This window comes from Cervus canadensis, chromosome 3 (assembly GCF_019320065.1).
Source record: "Cervus canadensis isolate Bull #8, Minnesota chromosome 3, ASM1932006v1, whole genome shotgun sequence".
Lineage (NCBI taxonomy): Eukaryota > Metazoa > Chordata > Mammalia > Artiodactyla > Cervidae > Cervus > Cervus canadensis.
In genome coordinates this window covers 72641615-72666262 of record NC_057388.1, presented here as the reverse complement: position 1 = coordinate 72666262, position 24648 = coordinate 72641615, and the positions used below count along the sequence as shown (strand labels likewise).

The following is a 24648-nucleotide window of genomic DNA, read 5'->3' as shown; positions in this document are numbered from 1 at the left end:
GCGGTCCTGTGGAGACATCCTCTCTGAGGGCCTGGGGGAAGGATAGGTCAAAGGACCCTCAGGAGGAGCTTTCATGGCCTCTCAGGTCATGGCCGATTGAGCTTGGACAGGTGCTCTGGCCCCATCAGAACTTCTGCCTGTTCTCTGATGGAGAGCTCGAGAGGCCTCCTGCACTCTTGGCAGGATGTTCAAAGCTGTAGTTGACGTAGACACCGTCATCAGTGCTCATCGGGGCGGAGTGTTTTGAGCAAGAGGTCTCCTTGGCTGCAGCTGCCTCCTCCTCCTGCTTCTGCTGCTGCACCAGAGCTGGGTTGACATCGGGCCCTGCAGAGGGACAGACCCAGAGCAACACGGTCAGGGAGGCGGCGTGCTAGGTGCAGGATGCAGGCATGTGTTGGAGCCTCAAATGAAAGTTCCAGAGGGGGAGAGCTAAATCCTAAGCCCCCCACCTCCATCACTGCCCTTCACCCCAGTCCTCACTTGGCCATACCCCCCAAAAGCTGGTAACCATCAGTTGCCACCCGCGCCCAGCCCCTGGTGCCCCCTGTCTCCCAGTACAGGCCCCTGCCATCCAGGAGTCTAGCAGGGGAAGCCCCAGGCTGCCCATAGCCAGTGACTCCTCCCCCTCCTCTCTTCCTTGGACACGCTATGCAAACATTCCTTGCTGAGAGAAGCCATTCCTCACTGTCATCAGACTCAGGTCAGAGAGGGAACCCGTGAACTCTGCGCCTCCCACTCGCCTCTCTGTCAGGATCCCAGCCACTCTGCAGGGGGCGGGCCACTCAGAATCTCCAAGGGGTGGCCATGACCTGTGGGACCTGTGGCTCCCCAGCCAAGCAGCCTCTGGGGAGGTCCCCAACAACTACACTCTCCTCTTCCAAAGGGGGTCGGGAAGTTTCTACAAGACTGGGATGCCTTGCATAGGGGCTCTGGTGCTGTGTGGCCTCCAAATACACTGCATGTGACCAGCTCTATTACTGGGGTGGAGGGGTCTCAGGTTCCTCATCTGTGAAATGGGGATGAAAACATCACCTACCTCCAGGGATTATAAGAGGATTAATATATATTTATTAGCACACAAACACATCCTTCTATTAATATAAATGTTCCATCTAAAATTACCATTATTATTATTCCTGGTGTCAGGGAACAGTGCAAAATAAAACTGCTCTCAGCTTGCCCACCCCATGGGGGAACGCTTCATCCAGGGGCCCCGTTTAAATCTCTGTGGAGCGATGGGGTGTGTAAAATAACTGGGCTCAATAGGGATTTTTCTAGTGGTCCACTGGTTGGGAGTCAGCCTGCTAATGCTGGGGACACAGGTTTGACCCCTGGTCCAGGAACTAAGATCCCACATGTCTTGGGGTAACTAAGCTCATGCACCACAACCGCTGAAGCCCATGTGCTCCGCAACAAGAGAAGCCACCACAAAGAGAAGCCTACACACCACAACTAGAGAGTAACCCTGCTCGCTGCAACTAGAGAAAGCCCACAGCAACAAAGACCCAGAGCAGACAATAAATAAATAATTCTTTAAAAAAGAATAACTATGCCCTACAGTAAGCTCCGAGAGTTGGTGATGGACAGGAAGCCTGGCATGCTGCAGTCCATGGGGTCGCAAAGAATCAGACACGACTGAGCAACTAAACTGAACTGAATGCTCTACAGTGAGGAAACAGAAATGTACATGTTGCTAGTAGGAGTTTAAATGGTAAAACTTCTTGGAGGGTGTTAACAGTTGGAATGAACAATCAGTATTCATGGACTGAACTTTCTCTAGCATATATTGGAGAGTGAGGTCAAAGATTCAGCCGTAAGGATAGTCATCGCAGCACTGGCAATAACATGCAAAGTCAGAGATAGTCCAGTTCTAGTTCTAGTTCAGTCGCTCAGTCGTGTCCAACTCTTTGCAACCCCATGGACTGCAGCACACCAGGCTTCCCTGTCTGTCACCAACTCCCGGAGCTTGTTCAAAGTCCTGTCCATCAAGTCGGTGATGCCAGAAACAGTCTAATGTCCAGCAACTGGAAGCTGGCTAAATGGACTGTGGCCGATCCATACAAAAGGAAATGTTTTTCAACTGCAAGTTGTCACCCATGAATGAGTCATGAAATCAATTTCTCAGATAACACCAGAATTTTTTTAAAAATCAATGATAGAATAGAACAGAAAATACCTGAGGCTTCTTAGGCAGTGTTATTTTGTGAAAGGCCTGTTCTACTCTGCATGTCCATGTCCATACCTGTACACACCACCTCTCAATGTGAAAATATATTTTTTGCTCAAAGTCATGATCAAAAGTTCAAATGGCCACTGAACATGTTTGAAACACACATCTGACCCAAAAAAGATGTTTTCACATGCTAAGTGAAAAACTGTAGCTTCCAAACCAGGAGGAACTGTGTGCCCACAATTTGGGTCAGTGCCTGTCCCAGGTGAGGGGGAGCTGTGAGTGTTCCTGGCATTTTGCCTGTGGCTTGGAGTCTTGCAGGAGGGGCCTGGCACTCACCCAGGTAGCTGAGGATGACAGGCAGGAAGACCAGGCCATGCAGCAGGCCCAGCACGGTGATGAGGAGGTTGAGACGGAAGAAGAAGATCTGGATGAGCTGCGCCTTGGCCAGGCCCAGGACGAGGATGCCAGGCAGGTTGGTCATGGCCACTCCTGCAAACACCTGGGGGTCACAAGCAGGCGTCAGACTGGGCAGGGGGTGGCTGACCAAGGACCATGCAAGGCAGCCCATCCACTCACCGCACTTCCCATGGAGACGGTGGCCTCCTTAGCCCTCTCCAGCCGTGTGGGCTTGGTACTGATGGCAAAGGAGCGGGTGATGTGGGACACGAACTCCACAGAGATGCCCACCGCCTGAGGGAATAAAGGGGGCTTCAGCCACCCAAGGGCAGGGGCAGGGGTCTCCACCCAGGCCAGCAGGCAGCACCTAGACTCTAGAAAGAACTGGGAGCCTCATACCCTGCACTAGAGCCCCGACACTCCCTCTGGCGGGTTACCGTGACCAGGTTGATGAGGGACACAGCGTTGTAGCTGATGTCCCAGAGCGTCATGAAGCCCACAGTGTCCACCAGGATCATGATGATGGAGAAGAGGTTGAGGAGACCAGAGCGGACGTCCATGCCCAGCAAGAAGCAGCAGACGACAAAGGTGGGCACCAGGCAGATGGTGAGCATAAAGAGCCCCTCGGGGACTATGGTCAGGTACTGCTCATAGAACACGTTGGTGACCCTGTGGGGCACAGAGCACACTCACCACTCTGCGGCCTCCCATGCCCACTTCGGGATGAACTCTGGGCCCAGTGCAGCTGAAGCCTTCCTGCTGGAGCCCAGCCCCACCTTGCGGCCACTCTCGCCAACCCAGCACCCTCACCCACACCCCCCTCTGGAGCACATGCACTCACGAGTAAGGGAAGACCTCGAAATCTGGGCCGGTGCCTGGCACCTTCCGCAGGTCGGCGGTGATGTTGGCTGCCAGCGCCCGAGTTGCCCGCAGAGCCTCCGTGAAATCCTGTGAGTTCTTCAGCGGCTTGTTGTAGGCCATGAACCGAGAGGCTGTGAAAGCCAGAGCCTGTGTCAGATGCCCTCAGAACCCCCAGGAGGCAGTGCCCAGGTGAGTTCAGGGCTCTGCTGCCACCATTTGGGAACTCTTAATACATGTTGAGCAAAGGGCCCTGCATTTTTGGTTTTCCCCCAGCTCTGCAAGCTCTGTAGCTGGTCCTACTGCTGTGCCAGACTCAAGTCCTGGCCCTGCCTCTGATGGATGGAACTTAAAGAGATGTCCTGAGGGACTTCACTGGTGGTCCAGTGGCTAAGACTCCAAGCTCCCAATGCAGGGGGCCTGGGTTCGATTCCTAACTGGGGAACTAGATTGGGAAATTAGTTATGACAGGCTGCATGTCATAACCAAGACTCAATGCAGCCAAATAAATAAATAGTTTTTTTTTTTTTTTAAAAAAAGAGAGATCTCCTGGATGAATCCAAACACTGCTCTGTACGGTTTCAAAACATGCATTGGATTCTTAACATTAATTTCATTATTTTTCTAATGCACATTTTCCTAGAAGAAAGGGCCAGAAAGGGAGACCAAAAAAATGCAACAGTTGACTTAACAGAGCTGTGGGTTGGGGGACCCCCTGGGTAAGTAGAATAGTCATTCATTGAACCAGCTGCCCACTGCCCACATCTGAGGGTGACTTGTGCCTGAGAGAAGAGGAAATAGGTGGCTCCCAAGTGCAGCATCAGCCCCTGAGAATTCCATGAATGTCACACTGACTATGAATTTAGGGGATGGGGAGAAGGAAGTAGGCAGACATGGGGTGGAGTCCGAGGACGTGGAACTGGGTGACATGACTTTTGAGGACAGGACCAGGGCAGTGAGAAATCCCCCAGGAAGGAAGAAGGAGGGAAGGTTCAAGATGGAGAATCTGTCTCCTGGGACTCATGGCGCCCCCGGCGCAGCTGACTCTGGTCTTCCCCTCCAGTCGAGGCCAGGCTTACCTAAAATCTGGCCATCTGAGCTCACATTCACTGAGGTGCTGTATGCTGCCAGGCCCCTGCAGGAGGAGGACCAGAACAGGTTAGCCAAGGACCTGTCCCCTCCGTGAGCTTGGCCTATGGCTACCCCCAGAGACCCCGCACTGCCCCCTGCCCGCTGTGACCGCACCCTGGGCGCCCACACAGCTGTCCTCCTCGTGCCCCCCCCACCACCGCCCACCGCCTACCCTTTGGGACATTTGATGTTGGGCTCGTCACTCAGAAACCAGGGAAGATATTTGTGGAACTGCTCCACTGATGGCCGAGCAGAGCCCGCTGTGGGGCTCACACAGGTCTTCAAGCAGGCCAGGGAGTCTACAAAGAGAGTGGGGGGCTCTAGGCAGCAGCACCCCCCAAGGCCAGGCAGAGCCTGCCCTGCCCTGCCTTGTGCTCGTTTGCCATCAGGATCCCCACACACTCCCACTGCTGTAACAAGCCTGGTTACTCTGGGGGGATATGTGATGCCTCTACAGATGGGAGGAGTGCTCCTCTCATATATGCAAACTGCTGGTACCTTCAAGCAGGGGGGAAGCAAAGTTCAGGGCAGAGAAACAGCCTCCACGGGGCCTCCCCATTCCACCTCCAAGCGCAGCTGCTGAGGCAGGATCCTGCACCAACCTCAACTCTCACTCCACTCCCATGGCACTTGAGCGTCAGCCTGCTCAGGGGGCATGGGTACAACTCAGCAGGACCAGGAGGGTGCAACTGCCCGGCAAGCCAGCTGGACTTCTACCTATCTAGGTGTAGGACCCCCACCTGCACACCTAGACAGGGCCCCCTGCCCCAAACTGACCCTGTAGGAGGGCAGGAAGGGTTAAGACATCCTCCACTGGTCCTGTCCTTTCTCTAGTCTCAATTTCCCCAAGCTATGATGGGCCCTGAACTCCCAGAGGCCCCATACTCACTGACAGTCGAGGGGCAGAACTCATCTTTATTGGGACCAGAGATATAAAGGCGGCAGCAGGAAGATGAAGTCAGCCAGTCAATGAAGTCGTCCACCCAGGAGGAGGCGGGGATGGCCAGGTAAGACCTGAATGCCAAGGGAGAGGAAGTCAGGGGACAGGACCGGATAGGCAGGCTGTGGTGGGTCCTTCCTACAGTCCAGCCTCCACGCCGGCTCCCCTCAGGTGCCTGGCAGCAGGTGGGCAGCAGGGCAGGAGGGAGAGAAACATACAGAGGTGGGCTGGGACACTCACACATCAGGGAAGTCGGTGGCGTACTGGATCTTCTGGGTTAAGGAGAAGTTGTTGCAGCCTGCACTGGAACAGATAGCATTCATTCCTTCCTCAGTGGAGAAGTTGTAGCCCCCAGTGGTGACAAAATAGACCGGGGCCCCCACCTCAAAGTAGCGGTTCATAAAGAGGAAATAGTCGATCAGGTATGAGTCCTGCAATGGAAGACAGTCAGTGAGGCCATGGCCAGACGCACCTCCAGAAGCTCCAGCACCTCCAGCTCAACAGATACACACACAGCGATACACGCAGAGGTACAGGCTCACAGACTCACATGTACAGTTCCACTACAGAGGTACATGGTCAAAGTATGCCCACAGAGGCACACACACACTCCAAGGTACACCTGTCTAGGTATGATCACAGGTACCTACACAGAACACACTCACAGAGGTATAAGCACAGGGCATCATCCCCCTGCATGAACACGCTGTCTGACACACACATACAAACACATACACATAATTTTACCCCTTCCTATCATCCCCTTTTGGCACAGCCGCAGTCTAGCAAGTTAGCCTGTGACCACAGCCCACATGGAGACACACATATATACACCCTCGTGCACACCCTCAAGGCTGTATGCCAAGCATCTTCATGGCTCATTCCCTTCTCCTGCAGCATAAACTTCAAAGTGACATCAGGAATGATGGTGGAGTAGGAAGTTCCAGGATTCCACCTCCCCATCTAGACAATAACTGCACTGGCAGAATCTGCCTGATGTAACTATTTTGGTACTCTGGGGTCTATTGAGGGCTTCAAACTTTCAGAGAAAGGCCTGGATGGTAGATTGTGGTTAATTTGATCTACTTCAGCTCTTAGCACGGTACAAGCTAGTCATCGTTTATCCTCCCTGACCTGCGGCAGGCAGCCATGAATGCATTCCAGGAACAGTCTGCACACAGCTTGCAGGCCCACCTCTTAAGTATCAAGGATCTGTGTTCTCATTACTCATCGCTGCTTCTAATCTCAGTAGAGCAGACACAAAGTCAGGTCCCATTAGAACCTTCACCTCAAACTGAAGTGGCTGCCAAGATATTTAAAGGGCAAATGCTAAATTTGTCTTCCCTCTTCATATTTACCTTTTTCTCCTTTTGAGAGCCAGACATTTAAGAAACATGACACTCAAAAGCAACCACAAATACAGGGGAAAGTATTCACTGCACATGCTCAAGGAAAAGCAGAGACTTGGAAAAGATCTATAAAGACTTTACATCTCAAGCTGATCTTGAGGACAGAGACATCCACAACAATTAAATTTTTTAAATAAATGAATAAATTAGAAAATTCTGGGGAAGGGAGAGAATCTGATTTCTGGAGTTATTGCAGACTCAAATGTCCATTTTTCAAAAACAACAACAAAATCATAAAGCATGCAATGACTCAGAAAGAGATGGCCTATACCTGGGGACAAAAATTAATCAACACTATCCTTGAGAAAGACCAGATAATGGATATATTAGATAGAGACTTTAAAATGACTATCTTAGAGATGTTCAAAGAGCCAAAATAATATTGTTTTCTGGACACAGTCAAGAAAACAGTGTACGAAAAGAACGGAGGGACTTCCCTGGTGATCCAATGGTTAAGAATCTGCCTTCCAATGCAGGGGACACAGGCTCAGCCCCTGGTCAGGGAACTAAGATTCCACATGCCTTGGGGCAAATAAGCCTGTGCACCACAATGAAGACCCAGCAACAAGAAAGAAGAGGCTTATTATATATAAAGATTATAAGCATAGTTCCTATCAGAAAACTTGGAGGCCAGAAGGCAGTAGATTTGTATATTTAAAGTACTTAAGTGGAAAAAAACTCTCAACCAGGAGTCCTATTTTTGACAAAACTGTCCTTCAAAAATGAGGGGGAAAAAAATGAGGGAAAAAAATTAAAGCATTCCCATATGAATAACTACAGAAGAAGTCTGTTGCCACAAGACCTGTCCTGCAAGAAGCTATAAAGTGAGTCCTTCAAGTTGAAGTGAAATTAAGTGAAAGTATAACTCAAAGCCATGTAATTAAATAAAGATCACTGGTAAAAGTAAATACATGGGAAATTATAAAAGCTAGTTTTATTATAACTTTGGTTTATAATTCCATTTTTAAATTTCTACATATCTTAAGAGATTAATACATAAAAAAGTATTATTCTATGTTTTTGAATACACAGTGTATAAAGAGGTAAGTTTATGATAGTAATAACTGAAAGGAAATGGAAAGGAGCAGTATAGGAACATATTTTTTGTATGCAATCCATGTTAACCTAGGATAAATTCAAAACATTGTAGAATATTTAATGTAATTTCCCTGGTAACCACAAAGGAAATAGTCATATAACATACGCAAAAGGAAATGAAAAAAGAATTTAAACATTTCACTATCAACTAAACACAAAAGAAGGTGGCAATGCAGGAAATGAGAAACAAAAAAGCTATAAAGTACATAGAAAACAAATAGCACAGTAACAAGTCTCTCCTCATCAGTAATTACTTTACACGTAAAAAGACTACTCTGTCCAATAAGAAGTCAGAAGTTGACAGAATGGGTTAGAGAAATAGGATCCAACAAAAGGTCTATAAGAGTCAGTTGAGAACATAATAAAAGCTATATATGACAAACCCACAGCAAGCATCACCTTCAATGGTGAAAAATTGAAAGCATTTCCCCTGAAATCAGGAACAAGACAAGGGTGCCCACTCTCACCACTACTATTCAACATAGTGTTGGAAGTTTTGGCCACAGCAATCAGAGCAGAAAAAGAAGTAAAAGGAATCCAGATAGGAAAAGAAGAAGTGAAACTCTCACTGTTTGCAGATGACGTGATCCTCTACATAGAAAACCCTAAAGACTCTACCAGAAAATTACTAGAGCTAATCAATGAATATAGTAAAGTTGCAGGATATAAAATTAACACACAGAAATCCCTTGCATTCCTATATACTAACAATGAAAAAAACAGAAAGAGAAATTAAGGAAACAATACCATTCACCATTGCAACAAAAAGAATAAAATACTTAGGAGTATATCTACCTAAAGAAACAAAAGACCTATACATAGAAAACTATAAAACACTGATGAAAGAAATCAAAGAGGACACAAACAGATGGAGAAACATACCGTGTTCATGGATTGGAAGAATCAATATTGTCAAAATGGCTATTCTACCCAAAGCAATCTATAGATTCAATGCAATCCCTATCAAGCTACCAACGGTATTTTTCACAGAACTAGAACAAATAATTTCACAATTTGTATGGAAATACAAAAAACCTCGAATAGCCAAAGTAAATCTTGAGAAAGAAGAATGGAACTGGAGGAATCAACCTGCCTGACTTCAGACTCTACTACAAAGCCACAGTCATCAAGACAGTATGGTACTGGCACAAAGACAGAAATATAGATCAATGGAACAGAATAGAAAGCCCAGAGATAAATCCACGAACCTATGGACACCTTATCTTTGACAAAGGAGGCAAGGATATACAATGGAAAAAAGACAACCTCTTTAACAAGTGGTGCTGGGAAAACTGGTCAACCACTTGTAAAAGAATGAAACTAGAACACTTTCTAACACCATACACAAAAATAAACTCAAAATGGATTAAAGATCTAAATGTAAGACCAGAAACTATAAAACTCCTAGAGGAGAACATAGGCAAAACACTCTCCGACATAAATCACAGCAAGATCCTCTATGACCCACCTCCCAGAATATTGGAAATAAAAGCAAAACTAAACAAATGGGACCTAATGAAACTTAAAAGCTTTTGCACTACAAAGGAAACTATAAGTAAGGTGAAAAGACAGCCCTCAGATTGGGAGAAAATAATAGCAAATGAAGAAACAGACAAAGGATTAATCTCAAAAATATACAAGCAACTCCTGCAGCTCAATTCCAGAAAAATAAATGACCCAATCAAAAAATGGGCCAAAGAACTAAACAGACATTTCTCCAAAGAAGACATACAGATGGCTAACAAACACATGAAAAGATGCTCAACATCACTCATTATTAGAGAAATGCAAATCAAAACCACAATGAGGTACCATTACACGCCAGTCAGGATGGCTGCTATCCAAAAGTCTACAAGCAATAAATGCTGGAGAGGGTGTGGAGAAAAGGGAACCCTCTTACACTGTTGGTGGGAATGCAAACTAGTACAGCCACTATGGAGAACAGTGTGGAGATTTCTTAAAAAACTGGAAATAGAACTGCCATATGACCCAGCAATCCCACTTCTGGGCATACACACTGAGGAAACCAGATCTGAAAGAGACACGTGCACCCCAATGTTCATCGCAGCACTGTTTATAATAGCCAGGACATGGAAGCAACCTAGATGCCCATCAGCAGATGAATGGATAAGGAAGCTGTGGTACATATACACCATGGAATATTACTCAGCCGTTAAAAAGAATTCATTTGAACCAGTCCTAATGAGATGGATGAAACTGGAGCCCATTATACAGAGTGAAGTAAGCCAGAAAGATAAAGAACATTACAGCATACTAACACATATATATGGAATTTAGAAAGATGGTAATGATAACCCTATATGCAAAACAGAAAAAGAGACACAGAATACAGAACAGACTTTTGAACTCTGTGGGAGAAGTGAGGGTGGGATATTTCAAAAGAACAGCATGTATACTATCTATGGTGAAACAGATCCCCAGCCAGCCCAGGTGGGATGCATGAGACAAGTGCTCGGGCCTGGTGCACTGGGAAGACCCAGAGGAATTGGGTGGAGAGGGAGGCGGGAGGGGGGATCGGGATGGGGAATACATGTAAATCTATGGCTGATTCATATCAATGTATGACCAAAAAATAAATAAATAAATAAATAAAATTTAAAAAAAAAAAAAAGAGTCAGTTGAGATCCAGAAACACCCACAGGTTGAAAGTGAAAGTATAGAAAAAGATATTCGATGCAAATAGTAGACAGTTTGCAAAGATTGCAAAGATATTCCATGCAATAGTAGGCTATCCTACTACCAGGTAAAGTAGGCTTTAAATCAAAAAAGTTTACAAAAGATAAACAAGAACATTATATATTATTAAAAGATTCAGTACAGCAAGGGTAAGTGTGTATAAAGAGTTCCACACCTAATGAATGACCATCCAAATCTATGAAGCGAAACTTGACAGAGCTGAAGGGAGAAATAGGAAGTTCTACAATGAGTTCAATACTCCACTATCAGTAGTGGGCAGGACACCCAGACAGAAGATAAGTAAGGAAATGGAGGACTTGAACAACAGGAAACCAACTAAATCCAGCAAGCTTACACAGCAACTCTGCCCAACAACAACAAGGTACATATTCCTCTCAAATACACATGGAACATTCTGCAAGACAAACTAGGTATTTGGCCACATATTAAATCTCAGCATTTAAAAAGATAGATGTCATATTATGTATATTCCCTGACCATGACTGCATGGTTAGAAATCATTAACAGAAGGAAAATTGAAAAATTCACAAAGCCGTAAAAATTATACATCCCAGCAATGATTTATCTTGAGTATAACACCAAAGGCACAAGTTAACAAGAAAAAAATAGACAAATTAGACTTCATGAAGATTAAAAACTTAAGTGCATCAAAAGATACTACCAATAGAGTAAAAAAGCAACCAACAGAAATGACAATATTCACAAACCACGTATCTGATATCTGATATTAATTAATCAGATATTAATCCCCCATATCTGATAAGGGATAGTTATCTAAGATATTTAAAGAACTCTTTAAACGTAACAACAACAAAATCCAGCCCAATTCAAAAATAGACTTTTCTCCAAAGGAAATATACAAATGGCCAATAAGTAAATGCTTAACATCACTAATCATTAGGGAAACACAAATGAACCACAATGAGATACCACTGCATATCTATTATGATGGCTGTTGTCAAAAAACAAAACCCAGAAAACAAGTGTTGGTGAGGACATGGAGAAATTGGAACCCTGTGCACTGTTGGTAGGAATGTAAAATGGTACAGCTATATAGAAATCAGTATGAAGGTTCCTCAAAAAATTAAAAATAGAATTGCCATATGATTTAACAATTCCACTTCTGGGTATATAGCCAAAATAATTGAAAGCAGGGTTTCAAAGAGATATTTGCAAACCCATGTGCATAGCAGCATTATTTCACAATAGCCAAAACATGGAAACAACCCATATCCATCAACAGAAAAATGGTTAAGCAAAATGTGATATATATGCATCCATATATACAGGAGTATCATTCAGCCTTAAAAAGGAAGGAAGTTCTGATACATGTTACAACATGACCAACATGAGGACATCATGCTAAATGAAATAAGCCCATCACAAAAGGACAAATGTATGATTCCACATATGTAAGGGACCTGGAATAGACAAATGCAGAGACACAAAGGAGGATGGAGGGGGGAGGTGCCAGGGACTGGGGGAGGAGGAATGAGGAGTTACCATTTAATAGGGAGAGAGCCTCAGCTTTGCAGGATGAAAGAGCTATGGAGATGGATGATGGTGAGGGTTGTACAACATCCTTAATGCCACTTTAAAAAATGGTTAAAGTGGCAAATTTTATGTTACATTTTACCAGAAAAACATTGAAAGAAATACACTTTATATAGTCATAAGAAACAAATCTCCCCCAAAGAAAAATAAACAAACAGCATTAACAAAACCTCAGCTGGGGGACTTCCCTGGTGGTCCAGTGGCTAAGACTCCCCGCTCCCAGTGCACTAGGCCTGGGTTTGATCTCTGGTCAGGGAACTAGATCCCACACACCACAACTAAAGATTTCACATGCCATGACTAAAAGGTTCCGAACGCCCCAACTAAGAGCCAATGCAGCCACGAAAAAACCCTCAGCTGGTCTTACAGACCAGTACCACCTTCCTTCTCACTGGTTTGGCCTACCAGGCCATTGATACCCATTCTGGGGTCACTGGGGACCCTCTTCTCTTCAGCCGTTTGAGCAGTCCCCAGGGCCACCATGAGTGGCAGAGTCATTCTGGACCCTTGCTGGCTTTGCAGCCTCTTCTCGCTCCCTATGAGCTTCCCTGGTGGCTCAGATGGTAAAGCGTCTGCCTGCAATACAGGAGACCCGGGTTTGATCCCTGGGTTGGGAAGATCTCCTGGAGAAGGAAATGGCAACCCACTCCAGTATTCTTGCCTGGAGAATCCCACAGATGGAGGAGCCTGGTAGGCTACAGTCCATGGGGTCACAAAGAGTCAGACACAACTGAGTGACTTCACTTCACTTTTCTTTCTTGCTGCCTATGCTGGTTTGAAGGTGCCATCCTGCCTGTTTGCTCTCCTCCTACCTCATCTTGCTTCCAAGACCAGTACCACCAGCAGATGGCTACCAGACCACTGGATCCAAGATTCCTGCCCATGCCCAGACCCCCCATCTCCACCCCTACAGTGGCCCTGGATGTCCAAGACCTCATGATGTTCTCTCTCCCCTAGAGCCCAAGTATGCAGACTTGCTTTCCCCAGCCACCAACCCACCTCTGGTTGCATGTCCAGACACACCTCAGGTCCCTGGCCTCTCCGATGTACAATTCCTGTCAACCTCATATGCTTGCTGGTCCTGGTCAGCACCTTTCCCCACCCCTCACCTGCAGCGCCTCCAGCTCTCGGGCTTACCGCCTCTCCTCCCCACACCTGCAGTCACCCCTGCACACAGGGAATGAGCCTTGGTGTGCCCCAACCTGCCCTGGTCAGTGCTGTGACCCTTGCCTCCTTCCTCTGCAAATCCCACTCATGCTCAGACACCCCTCATGCCTCTCCTCCATCTAGAACCCTCAAGCTCATCGAGGCCTTTTCATCCCCAGGCCCCCCAACCCTCCCTGTCTTTCCAAGGACAGTCCAGGGACATTTGCTGCTGCAGAGCCCAGGCCTGAGAACACAGAGTGCCTGGCACTACGCAGGCACTCACTGAGGTGTTGGTCATTCTGCCCAGGCGATCGGCTCCCATGGCCAGTCCCTCAGATGCCTGGTCATCTCCCTCTGGTGGCCTGGGGCTGGAGCCGAACTCCAGCAGTTTCCATGCAGAATGTGGCTTCTCTGCCCAACTCCGCATGATGGATGGTCCCCCACCCCTACCACACCCCTGGTTCAGGCCAACCCATCCGCTCTGTGCTGCTGATTTTCCTCACAGCCTTGGGGACCGAGGAGAGGGGAGAGAGGGCACCCACCTTGGGCAGAGCCAGCTGCTGGTCCAGGCCCACATTGATGTAGCACATGAAATAGAGACTCGCTCCGAACAGAGCCAGGAAGACCAGCACCTGGGAAGGGAAGCGTCAAGTGAAAGCCTCCCGCCTAGCATCTCCCCAGTCTGGGTCTGGACGGGGTCTTGAAGGAAACATTCTAGAGTTGGGCCAACTTGAATCTCAGCAATCCCCCTCCCCGCCCCAGCTTTAACCCCTGGACCTGGGCGAGCTCCAGACCCCTCCGATGACCACGGGCAAGGGTCAAGGCTAAGCAGACCCTCCCACCCCAGGCACTGCCAGGCCCCCCAACCCTGGGTGGCATGAGGTCCCCCTGCTGTCCCTCCCGCCCACTCACCACGACCACGCGGGTGAGCCAGTGGAACAGGAATGGGACATAGAACTTGCGGAAGAATCCGAGCAGGAGCCCCTCATCCTGGCTCGGTGGGGGCAGCTTCCGGGCTGTCTTGCAACAGCAGATGTCCATCCGGGAGGCCTAGAAAGAGGAGGGCACTCAAGATGGCACCAAAACAGACCCTGGGGACCACCTCCCTCCCATGGAGTGGGAGAGTCACCTTCCACGGGTGGACTGTGCCAGCACCGCATGGTGGGGACATGCCAGTGTGCTCTTTTCTTTATCTTCATTTTCTGCCTTGATAAAATACCTTTGAACTTTGCACCATCACTGAAACAATAGCTCCCTCCCTGTCAGTCTCTCGTTTATGTTTTATTTCATGACCTCAAGTACTTTTAGCAGGGTTGATCATATTCCCCCAAATGACCAAAACAAAGTTAATTTTCCATGGGACATCAGGGACTTCGTGGCCTAAACATTCCAGCACGCTGTTCCCACACTCCGTCCGCATGCTCTGAGCCTTCTGTGCAAAGTGACGCCACTCCATCCCCGGCCAAGATGGGAACCAAGGGTGAGTCCCTGGGCCTTGTCTCCACCCCTACCTCTTGCCTCCTGCTGTCGAGGGAGAGCAGGGCGACGAAGGCTGACATCTGTAGCAGGAAGTCAAGAAGCACTGCAAAGCCGGAGGTCAGGGCAAAGGTCCGTACAGCTGGCATGGGGGTCAGGGCTCCTGAGGGATGGGAAGGGGGGCCAAGGGTGAATCTCAGGGCCTGGCACCTGCTCAGATGGGAAGAGAGGGAAAGGAGTCTGCCAGCCTCCAAGAACTCCCAGTGCCTGGTGGGGAGGGGTTGCTCAGGCTCACCTAAGAAGAAGCAGATGGCCTCAGAGAGGCTGCAGAGAAGCATGCTGGGGGCCACTCTGCCCAGGGCTCGGCCGATGTGGGCCTCCCGTTCTTCCCCAGGCCTCCGAGGCAGCCTCTGTGTGGGGACAGCAGGGACAGGGTCAAGATCTGACCAAGGGCTCTGTCCCTCACAGGCCAGCAGGGAGCAACCACATGCCCTCACTCCCCAAGGCATGGGCATTGCCTGGAGATGCAGCCAGGACCGAGAAACTGCCCACACCTTGCCCAGTGGGAGCAGACCCTGCTGACACTCTGCCCTGCCATATCTTCCACTTCTCAGATTCTGGCCCAGAGAAACGCATGCTATATTTTGGGATGTCCATAGCATCCTTCCTCTGACTCATCACTGGAACCCTAAATGTTCACTAACAAGAGAGGCTAAAGACTCTACTTGTCTTTTTATGGAATGCTACCTAGCACTACAATACAAATGTGGCTCCAGGTAGAACAGAGAAGAACAAACATGACTCCATATTGGACCTCTAACCTTTGTGCTCTGTTGCCTGTGTTTAATCTTGTTGTCTCTGGGTCTTTTGTAAAAGGATGTTGCCCAGAGCCTGGAATATACATGATAGCCCATTGCTAAGGCTCTGACCTTTAAAGGTATAACACTTTTCCATTCATATGGAGATTAAAAGGTTGCAGAAGAGAATCTAACATTTGCCTTGTTGGAGGGGTTTAGGACCTACTTTGACAGCTACAAGAACAAAAGATTCTGGCACCAAAAGGTTTGCAACAACCAGCCACACCACTTCGCCTTTTACTATAAAAGAAGTCTAAATTCTAACTCAGGTAAGGTGGTTCTTTGGGACACTAGTCCACCATCTTCTCAGCCTGCTGACTTTTCAGTTAAAGTCACTGTTCCTTTCCCCAGCACCTCATCTCTCGATTTATTGGCCTGTCATGCAGTGAGCAGTATGAGCTTGGGCTCAGTAACATATGTACTGTGTGACACTCTTGCCAGACACAATGTGGGGCTAACTGAGAGCAAGTTCAGGAGACATGTGAGGTATGAATGCATTTATGTGAAAGATAAACACAGAGCACTGTTTTCCACAGGAATTGTACACATGCACATCAGTGCTTAGGAAGAGGCTGAAATAAACCCAGCCAACCCACGGGATCATGCCTGGGCATGTAGGGGCAGCTGGGGGTGTGCAGAACTCCTGCTGTCTTACCTGGTACTCAAGAACGAAGATGAAGATGTTGTCGGCCCCCACGGCAAGCACCAGGAAGGGCACCACTTGAAGGATCACCAGTGAGGAAGGGACACCCAGGTAGGAGAAGAAGCCCATAGAGGCCACGACTGCTCCCAGCACCACGGCCACCCCGCCCAGGCCCAGCGTGGCCTTGGAGTCCACCTGCAATGGGACCAGGCTCAGCCTCCTGGCTGCAGGGCTGCCCCCCCGCCGACCCCAGTTAGAGGAGAGCTGCATGCTCTGAGCTTCTGCACTTTGGCCACTCTGCAGTGCCGTCCTCCCAAGAGCAGGCCCTGTGAGCCTGACCACTTCTTCCTCGAGCGTGCATTATGACACAATGTAAATACCAACTTTGCATTTGCACAAGTCGAGGGAGGGTTGTCATGAGCAGAGTGAAAACTCACATGGCCTTTCAAAACAGAACACTTCAAGAAGCATCACCCCTTGGAGGAGCCACCCTGGGTATGTCCACTTGGCTGTTTTGAAGTGCTTTAGAAAGTACTCTTGCCTGGAGAATCCCGGGGACAGAGGAGCCTGGTAGGCTACCGTCTGTGGGGTCGCACAGAGTCGGACACGAGTGAAGTGACTTAGCAGCAGCAGCAGAAAGTAGGTTGGGAAGGTTCTAGGCACCCTGATGGTGGGCCAGCTCACCCTCACAGCTCCCCTCTCACTTCTCACCGGTACCCGACGCCAGCTGGAGTAGCTGCCCAGGGCCAGGGAGATATACAGGAAGATGACAAGGTAGCTAACAGCAAAGATGGGCAGGTCTTCGGCCGTGGTGCTGTTGATCTCATCCTCCAGGGAACGCTGTGGACACAGACCCGACCAGACCCACTGACGCAAGAGCTCTGCCAGAGGGCACCGTGTTTGTGAGCTCTGACATGGCTGCAAGAATAGCTATGGCATCATCCATCCTCCTGGGCAGGCACCCGTTAGCTCAGGGTCACTCAGGAGGGGTGACGGCAGGATGGGGATGCAGGACCCCACCAAAACCACCTGAGCTGTCTGCCCCAGAGCCAGGGACCCTGCATCCCCTACCTCCGCCATGAATGTGACCTGGAACACACCAGCTGTCCGACGCTGAAAGGCTCGCATCTCCTCCAAGAAGGCTCCCTCCCAGAGCTTAGCCTGGGCCAGCTTGGGGTCCCCAGGAGCGTAATTGTTGAGGGAGAAGGTCATGATCAGGGCCTCTGCCTCAGAATAGTCCTTTCCTGGAAGGAGAAATGCTCGGCTACCTCCAACCACATCTCTGCTTTCCTCCCCCTACTCCAGCCTCACCCCTGCTTCCCCTCCCCCAACTGCAGCCACACCCCTGCCTCTCCTCCCCCACCCTCGTCATCCAAGTCATTGTGTAATTATACATCCCACTTCCCTCTCTCAGTCAAAGGCAAAACCTGGGGTTCCAGGCACAGAACCAGAGAACCTGAGCAGGGTTGGTGGAAGATGCAGTAAGTGACAGAGAAAGGATGCAGGATGGGCAGGCCTGCCGTCCCCATGAGCCCCCCACCGGCCCAGCTACTCCCAGACAGCGGGAAGCCCCCATGGCCACTCCCACCCTTCTGTTCATGACTCCTGACCCATATGTCCACTCACTGGCCTCCTGGGGAGGTCAGAGCTTACCTTTGTAGCCCCCCACGGCGAGGAAGGGGAAGATGGGCGCCCCATAGTCAGCCATGCAGCTCAGGGCCAGGGCCGTGCCATCTTTGTAGGTGAGGGGGGCACTGGTGGGAGAGGAAAGGACTTTTCCTGATTCCACTCCGACCACTATGGCCCCTGTGCCTCGCCCCAGACCCCCAGCGTCATCACCTGACCCTCGATCAGAATATTTCTTGATCCTATCCAGAGTCAACTGGAGCTCCCTGAGCAGGACCTCGAGTTCTCTCTCCCCTCATGCCGGCCTCATGCTCCTGGCTCCACCATCATCTCCTTCCAGATTGGCAGGGGGGTGAGCATCACACACACTCCCCTGGAGTGGCGGCTGGATTCTGGTACAAGCCCCTCCCTGAGTCCTAACCACCAACAGAGACATGCAGGCTTCACACTGCCCTCAGCGTTCTGCTCCCACCAGCCCAGAACCCTCCAGGCCCTGAGGTGGGAACTCCTTCTTTCCTCATTCAGTGTCCCAGCCCTGTAACTGTGGGCAGGTCTCCATGTCCTCCACTGAGGCCTTTCTGTAAACGGGTCACAGGTGCCTGGAAGGAGCACTCACTTTGAGTGCATCTGTGAGTCACCAGCTGGCTGGGAGTGCCGGTTGCTGTCTGACCTTGAGAAGCTGACCCTCTGAGCCTCAGTTTCCCTGTCTCTGAAATGGGGATAATCAGGCCACCCAAGAGTTATTGTGAGCATCCAAAATCAAAATAAAGGCAACTCAAGGACTGGAATGGATGAGATGGTTAGACAGCATCATCAACTCAATGGATATGAGTCTGAGCAACTCCGGGAGATAGTGAAGGACAGGGAAGCCTGGCGTACTGCAGTCCATCCGACCTCAAAGAGTCAGGCACGACTGAGCAATTGAACAACAACAAAGGACTGGAAACCCGGAGTCAGAGCTTTCTCCCCTGACCTGCCAGTTCCAAGGGCCAGCCCTCGCGCTGAGGCACAGACTCTGGGATGCAGCCCACACTTGGCTCGCCTGAGGGGTGGGAGTCCTGACTCTCTAGTCCAGAGGTATTCAGGGTGACCCAGGGTCTCAAGAGCCCTAGAGACCCTTTCAAGGTCTACAAAGTCAAAACTACTTCCATAATAACACTAAGATGCCATTCTGTTTCCACCCTTCTTTGATCTCAAGTCTGTGGTATACAGACAGTTCACTGACATGGCTTTAGTTTCATATTGCAGCTAACACTTAAGAAAACATCACTCGCTGAGTTTTGATGAAGTAGTAAAGAAAATCCACAATTCTCTGGAAAGGCTTTGACAACACATTTCCCTCCTCTGGGGGTGTGCAGCCAAGCATTCTCGCTGCGCTTCAACCAACAGGCCAAATGCAGAACCAGTTGCCAAAATCCAGCATCTTCTGCTAAGCTAGACCCCAAAGAGATTTGCAAAGATGCAAAGCTTCCCTGGTAGCTCAGACGGTAAAGCGTCTGCCTACAATGTGGGAGACCCGGGTTCGATCCCTGGGTCAGGAAGACCCCCTGGAGAAGGAAATGGCAACCCACTCCAGTGTTCTTGCCTGGAAAATCCCATGGACTGAGGAGCCTCTCAGTCCATGGGGTCACAAATAGTCGGACACGACTGAGCGACTTCACTCACTCAAAACAATGTTACTGTGATCACTCCTGATATTTTCAGTACAGAAAATACAATTATTTTCATAAAAATATGTTATGGGACTTCCCTGGTGATCCAGTGGTTAAGAGTCTGCCTACTGGTGTGAGGGACATGGGTTCGATCCCTGGGTCAGGAGGATCCAACATGCTGTAGAAGGGCTGGGCCCATGCATGCACCACAACTAATGAGCCCATGAACCTCAACTACTGAAGTCGGTGTGCCTTTGAGCCTGTGCTCCACAAGACAAACCACCACAATGAGAAGCTTGAGCACCACAACAAAGAGCCTGTGTGCTGCAACAAGGACCCAGCACAGCAAAAAAAAAAAAAAAAAAAATTAATAATTTCCTTTAAAAATATAAATAAATAAAAAATGTTATTTGTGTCAGCATATAATGGGCCTATTATTGTTATTGTGGCAGAATTAATTAAATATTTTGTCATTTCTCAGTTTTACTTTCTCATGTGGTAAATGTCAGTGAATATAACGTCTACCCACACCCCAGCTCTCTGGGGTGCTCGGTCTTTTGTCAAGTGTGAAGGGACCCTGAGACCAAGCATTTGAAGACCTCTGCCCACTCCAACCCCAGGGGACTCAGTGCTGCTGGCCAGCCTGCTCCCCTCCAGGTTTGGTAGCTCTCAAACCTCCACTCTTGGTCCCAAGACCCATAAGCTTCACTGGCTTCCTGTTTGCTCCACAGCCAAGCGGACGCAGCCGGGGACCAAGCCCCACACAGCTTGAAGGGGTGTGGCTGCAGCCTGCGCAGGACACCTGGCCCAGGCCCAGGCCCCTGCCCAGGGCTGGCGCACCTCTGGGCTGCCCATGGCCCTGCTGGCTTGCACCCAGGCCGAGCACAGAAGCAAAAAAGGGAAACTAAAAGCACACCAGTGAGCAGGGCCTTCGGATTGCTCTGTGACCCTTAAACCAAGAACATACAAGGATGGGTCCAGCTACATCAGGAGCACTACAGAAAGACCACGTGGAGGCCAGGATGGTCAAGTATGAATCAGCTACGGCAAGCGTGCACCCCACTGAGGATGGGGCACCCAAGAAGGAACTTGGAGAGACACGGCACAGCACAGTCCGTGTGACCGAGATGCAGAGCACCTCGACCAGGTACAAGATGTGTACCCGGCCTGGGCCCCAGGAGGCCCACGCTGACCCCAGGACCTGGTACCACGAGGACTCACTTGGCGCAGTAGAGGAAGTGGTCCCTCCAGTCCACCTGGGCGGTCTGCCCTGACAGTGTCTGGTTGGCTTTGAGCAGCAGCTGAGTGCGGTTGTTCTGGAAGTACTGCAGGAGGCTGTTGACACAGCAGTCGGACAGACTGGCGTTATGTGGGTTAAGGGGGGCGTAGCAGGTGTCCCGCAGGGAGACGTTCCGCTGCTCGTCTGGCGACCACACCTGCAGATGCCGCAGCCTCTCCTGCAATTCCAGCACCTCCAGCAGCAGATCCGAGGACAGGATCCCGCTGAAGTTCTTGGGCCCCAGCAGCAGGGAGTCATACCTATAGCTGGGCCGGTGAGGTGCCGTCATGAATACCTGGCTAGTTCGGAAGAAGGGGCCGAAATACTTGTCGTGGAATGCCTTCTCACGTCGGGCGAGGCTGTTGGGGGCCGACCACAGCTCCACAGGGTCCGTAGTCAGTTCTATAAAAGCCAGGCCCCCTGCCAGGACCCCCACCAGGACCACAGACACCGCCAGGATGGTCAGTGGCCACGAGGCCACCCATGTGCCCCAGCACTGGAACCAGCGGCTGAGGAGGGTGTGGGTGGAGAGGCTGAGCCTGTGGGCCAGGCTGATGCTTGCCTTGGCTTTGGGCGTCTTGCGCTTGCCCCTGCACCACTCGGCCAGGCGGGGCCGCATGAGGAAGGCCGTGAGCAAGACAAAGAGACAGCAGAGGATGATAATGAGGGCCAGGCTCCCTTCCATCCGGCCCAGGCGGAAGGTGGGGTCCAGGGCCTGGGGCTGGGCAATCACAGGGCAGGAGGCGGCACAGTCCTGGCAGGAACAGGCCGCTGCACCATCCCCCTGGGACTGGTTGCAGGGCACGACCTCATCATTTAGAGGCTGTATCACGCTCCCCTCTGCCTGGCTAGGCTCCCACAGGTGGAAGGTGATGTCCAGGGGTGCCAGGCCATTGCTCGTGTCCCCCTGGAAATTGAGCCAGCGCTGGGCGTTGCAGAGGGCAGAGCCATAGACACCACACATGGAGCCCACGGCCAGTGCGGCAGCCGCGGGGATGCGTACACGGCTGCAGGAGTTGTAGGTCTGCTCGGCGAAGCTGCGCTGGTAGAAGGCCTCGTAGGCCACCACGGCCTGGGACTGGTTGTCCGCCTGCGTGACCACTCGGGTCACGTTGATGAAGAGGCTCTGGTTGGGGCTGCAGGTGTTGTGGCAATGCAGGCTCACGAAGTTGTCAGAGCAGGCGGGACAGCGGGTGAGGAGGGCCTTGGTGACCCGCAGGCTCATGTCCAGGGCCACCAGCTGCTTGGAGGAGCAGCAGGCGTAGGTGGTGTCGGGGCCGGTGTAGAGACGGGGACAGATGCTTTGTAGGAGGGCCAGGTGGTCACCTGTGATGTGGCGAGCAGGCGAGTTGTCCAGGCAGGACACATTGGACAGTGAAGCCAGGCTTCCAGACAGCTCCGGGTTCTTCCCGCACTCGTCGTAGAAGGCGCAGTAGCCAGGCTGGTGTATGGGTGTGTACACCTCACTCTGGGCCTGTGGAACAGGGCAGTGTCACCAGGGGCCCCAGTGCTGGCCAGCACCTCTGGGTAGCTGATGGGGCAGTGGGCGGCCAGGGAGGGCATGGGGAATGATGCCAAACAGGGCGGGTGAGGTGGACGTTGGGCAGCTCCAGGATGTCAGGGGATCTGGGGGAGCACTGGGGGAGATGGGGTGCCCAAGCAGCACATGGGGCTCTCGGTGGTGTCTAAGGATGCTGAGCGGATGGGTGAAGGCCTGGTTGACCCTGAGTGACAGGGTCACTGAAGAAAGAGGTGACCTGACATAGCTGGGAGAGAACAGGGTCACCCAGGAGACCACTGGACCCCTGTGTGGTCCTCCTGAGAAACAGTGGCCCCTGGACCAGTCGAGGGGCTGACTCCCAGGGACCATGTGGATGCAGGCCCTGTGTGCCTCGGGCATCATTGCCATAGCAGTCAGCCACCACCATGCCCAAACTGCGGGCCACACCCAGAGGCCTGGGCCCCTCTTGGAGATTCTGAGCAGAGCTTCCCCTGCCTTCATCTGCCGGGGGCTGAAAACCTTCACCCACTTCCTCAGATGTGGAAATGAGCAGGAAACTTGAGAGGCAAGAACCTCGGACATCTTCCCTGGATGCCAAATCCTCTGTGGGTGATTCTCCCCTTGAATCCACCTCATCAGCACCCCGGGACTGGACTTCCTTTAACCTCCCACCAGCCACCTTAGGTCAGGACACCCACAGTGGACCAGGGATGGGAAGAACTTGGTCACATCCAAACCAGCTGCCCAATCCCCCATGCTTGTATCCATATGACCCCATGATCTGGAGACTTGAGCAGCCCAGGACCCCCGAACTGCACACCTTCTCTGGGGAGCCTGGAATCCCTCATCTATGTAGAAATTGCCCCCATCTGCAGACCCCTGGCCCTCTCTCACAGTTGCCAAGCAGCCCTTGCCTGGGGTGGACACAGGGACTGAGACTCACCGAGTGTAGGAGCAGGGCCCAGAGCAACCAGCCCTTCAGGCCAGTCTCCACCATCCTGGCACTGGGCAGGGGTCAGAGGGTAAGTGAGGCCAGGCCTTGGGGACAGCCAAGGGCCAGCTCCTGACAATGCCAGAGCCCACTTCAGCCGTACATATACTGAAACTGGGGACGGTCTACAGGGCAGCTTCCCTATCAAGGACAGCATCACCTGACTGGGTTGGGGACCAATGGGGCTGAGCCCTGTGCCTCCCAGGGCTCTCAGCTAGTTAATGATCGATGGATCACTTGTCCCTCCCACCTTTGGTCCCACCCTCTCGGATGAGCCTCTCAGGGTCTCCCCTTTGCCTACTTCCCAAAGTGACCAAGGCCAGAGGGCTGGGCCAGCCAGCGACCTGCCGAGAGTTTCCCACACAGCCTCGGCTGCAGGAGCTACCAGGCCCAGGAGAAGAGGCAGACTCAGGTGGGTCTGGACACCGGCCCTCCGAAACTCTACCACCCCTACCTCCCGCCCCCAGATCCCAAGCCTTAGACCCCTCCTCCCCACAGTGCCCTCTTGGGTCCAGGCCAGCTCTGGCTGGGGCACACCCTTGCACTGTCATCCGTAGCAACTGTTGTTAATTAATATTAACAATCCAATAACAGAGGGGGCAGTGAGGGGTGGAGTGACGCAGGGACAATAGTTTCCTCCTCCGGGTAGAGGGGACGGCCCAGTTCGCTGGCATCTGACAGTGCACAGAGACCCAGGGCTGAGAGCCACAGCCTCGCTCTTCAGCCCTGGCCCCCTCCCTTATGTCCGTTGCCTGGGTCTGTCCCCACCTACCGTGGAGGGGGCTGAGCGTTGCTGGGAAACCCAGGCGAGCAGCCCCGCCCCCCATGGGGCCAGGTACTCTGCACTCACCCCTGCTCCCTCTAGATAGGGATCTCTGAAGCCTTCCTTGGGCTCCCTATCACCAGAATGGGCCAGACCTTGGCCCCCATGCCAAGGCTGAGCTGATAAGGGCAGCCTATGGAGACTATCTCCCCTGTGGCCACCTGCCAGAGGCAGTTGCAGGAAGGAACCTGCTATCTCCCTGGTCTTGTGTTTGTTTCATGGACCCTGGCCTGACTCAGAGGGAGCTACCCAACACATACAGGGGAAGACAGAAGCCAAGAGGAAGGGAACCAGATGCCAAGGGGGGATGCCGGGGCAGGAGCAGACAGATCCCTAAACCTGGAATCAGCCACAGTGGGGAGGAGAGTCAGTGGCCC

At 51.1% G+C, this 24648-nt stretch overlaps 1 protein-coding gene across 1 annotated transcript; it reads right to left on the bottom strand.

Annotated features, from left to right (window-relative positions):
- Window positions 1–56: 56 nt before the first annotated feature.
- Window positions 57–23533, bottom strand: NPC1L1 (NPC1 like intracellular cholesterol transporter 1). Its single transcript, XM_043462323.1, has 19 exons — window positions 23401–23533; window positions 20899–22430; window positions 18053–18153; window positions 17471–17643; window positions 17111–17239; window positions 16412–16594; window positions 15195–15309; window positions 14935–15062; window positions 14336–14473; window positions 13966–14055; window positions 5739–5929; window positions 5448–5572; window positions 4731–4857; window positions 4507–4562; window positions 3411–3561; window positions 3007–3238; window positions 2750–2863; window positions 2510–2672; window positions 57–324 (listed from the first exon to the last, which is right to left on the bottom strand). Exons 1-19 carry the CDS (start codon window positions 23452–23454, stop codon window positions 125–127), a joined length of 4002 nt encoding a protein of 1333 aa, XP_043318258.1. The 5' UTR covers window positions 23455–23533; the 3' UTR covers window positions 57–124.
- Between the last annotated feature and the right edge of the window lie 1115 nt (window positions 23534–24648).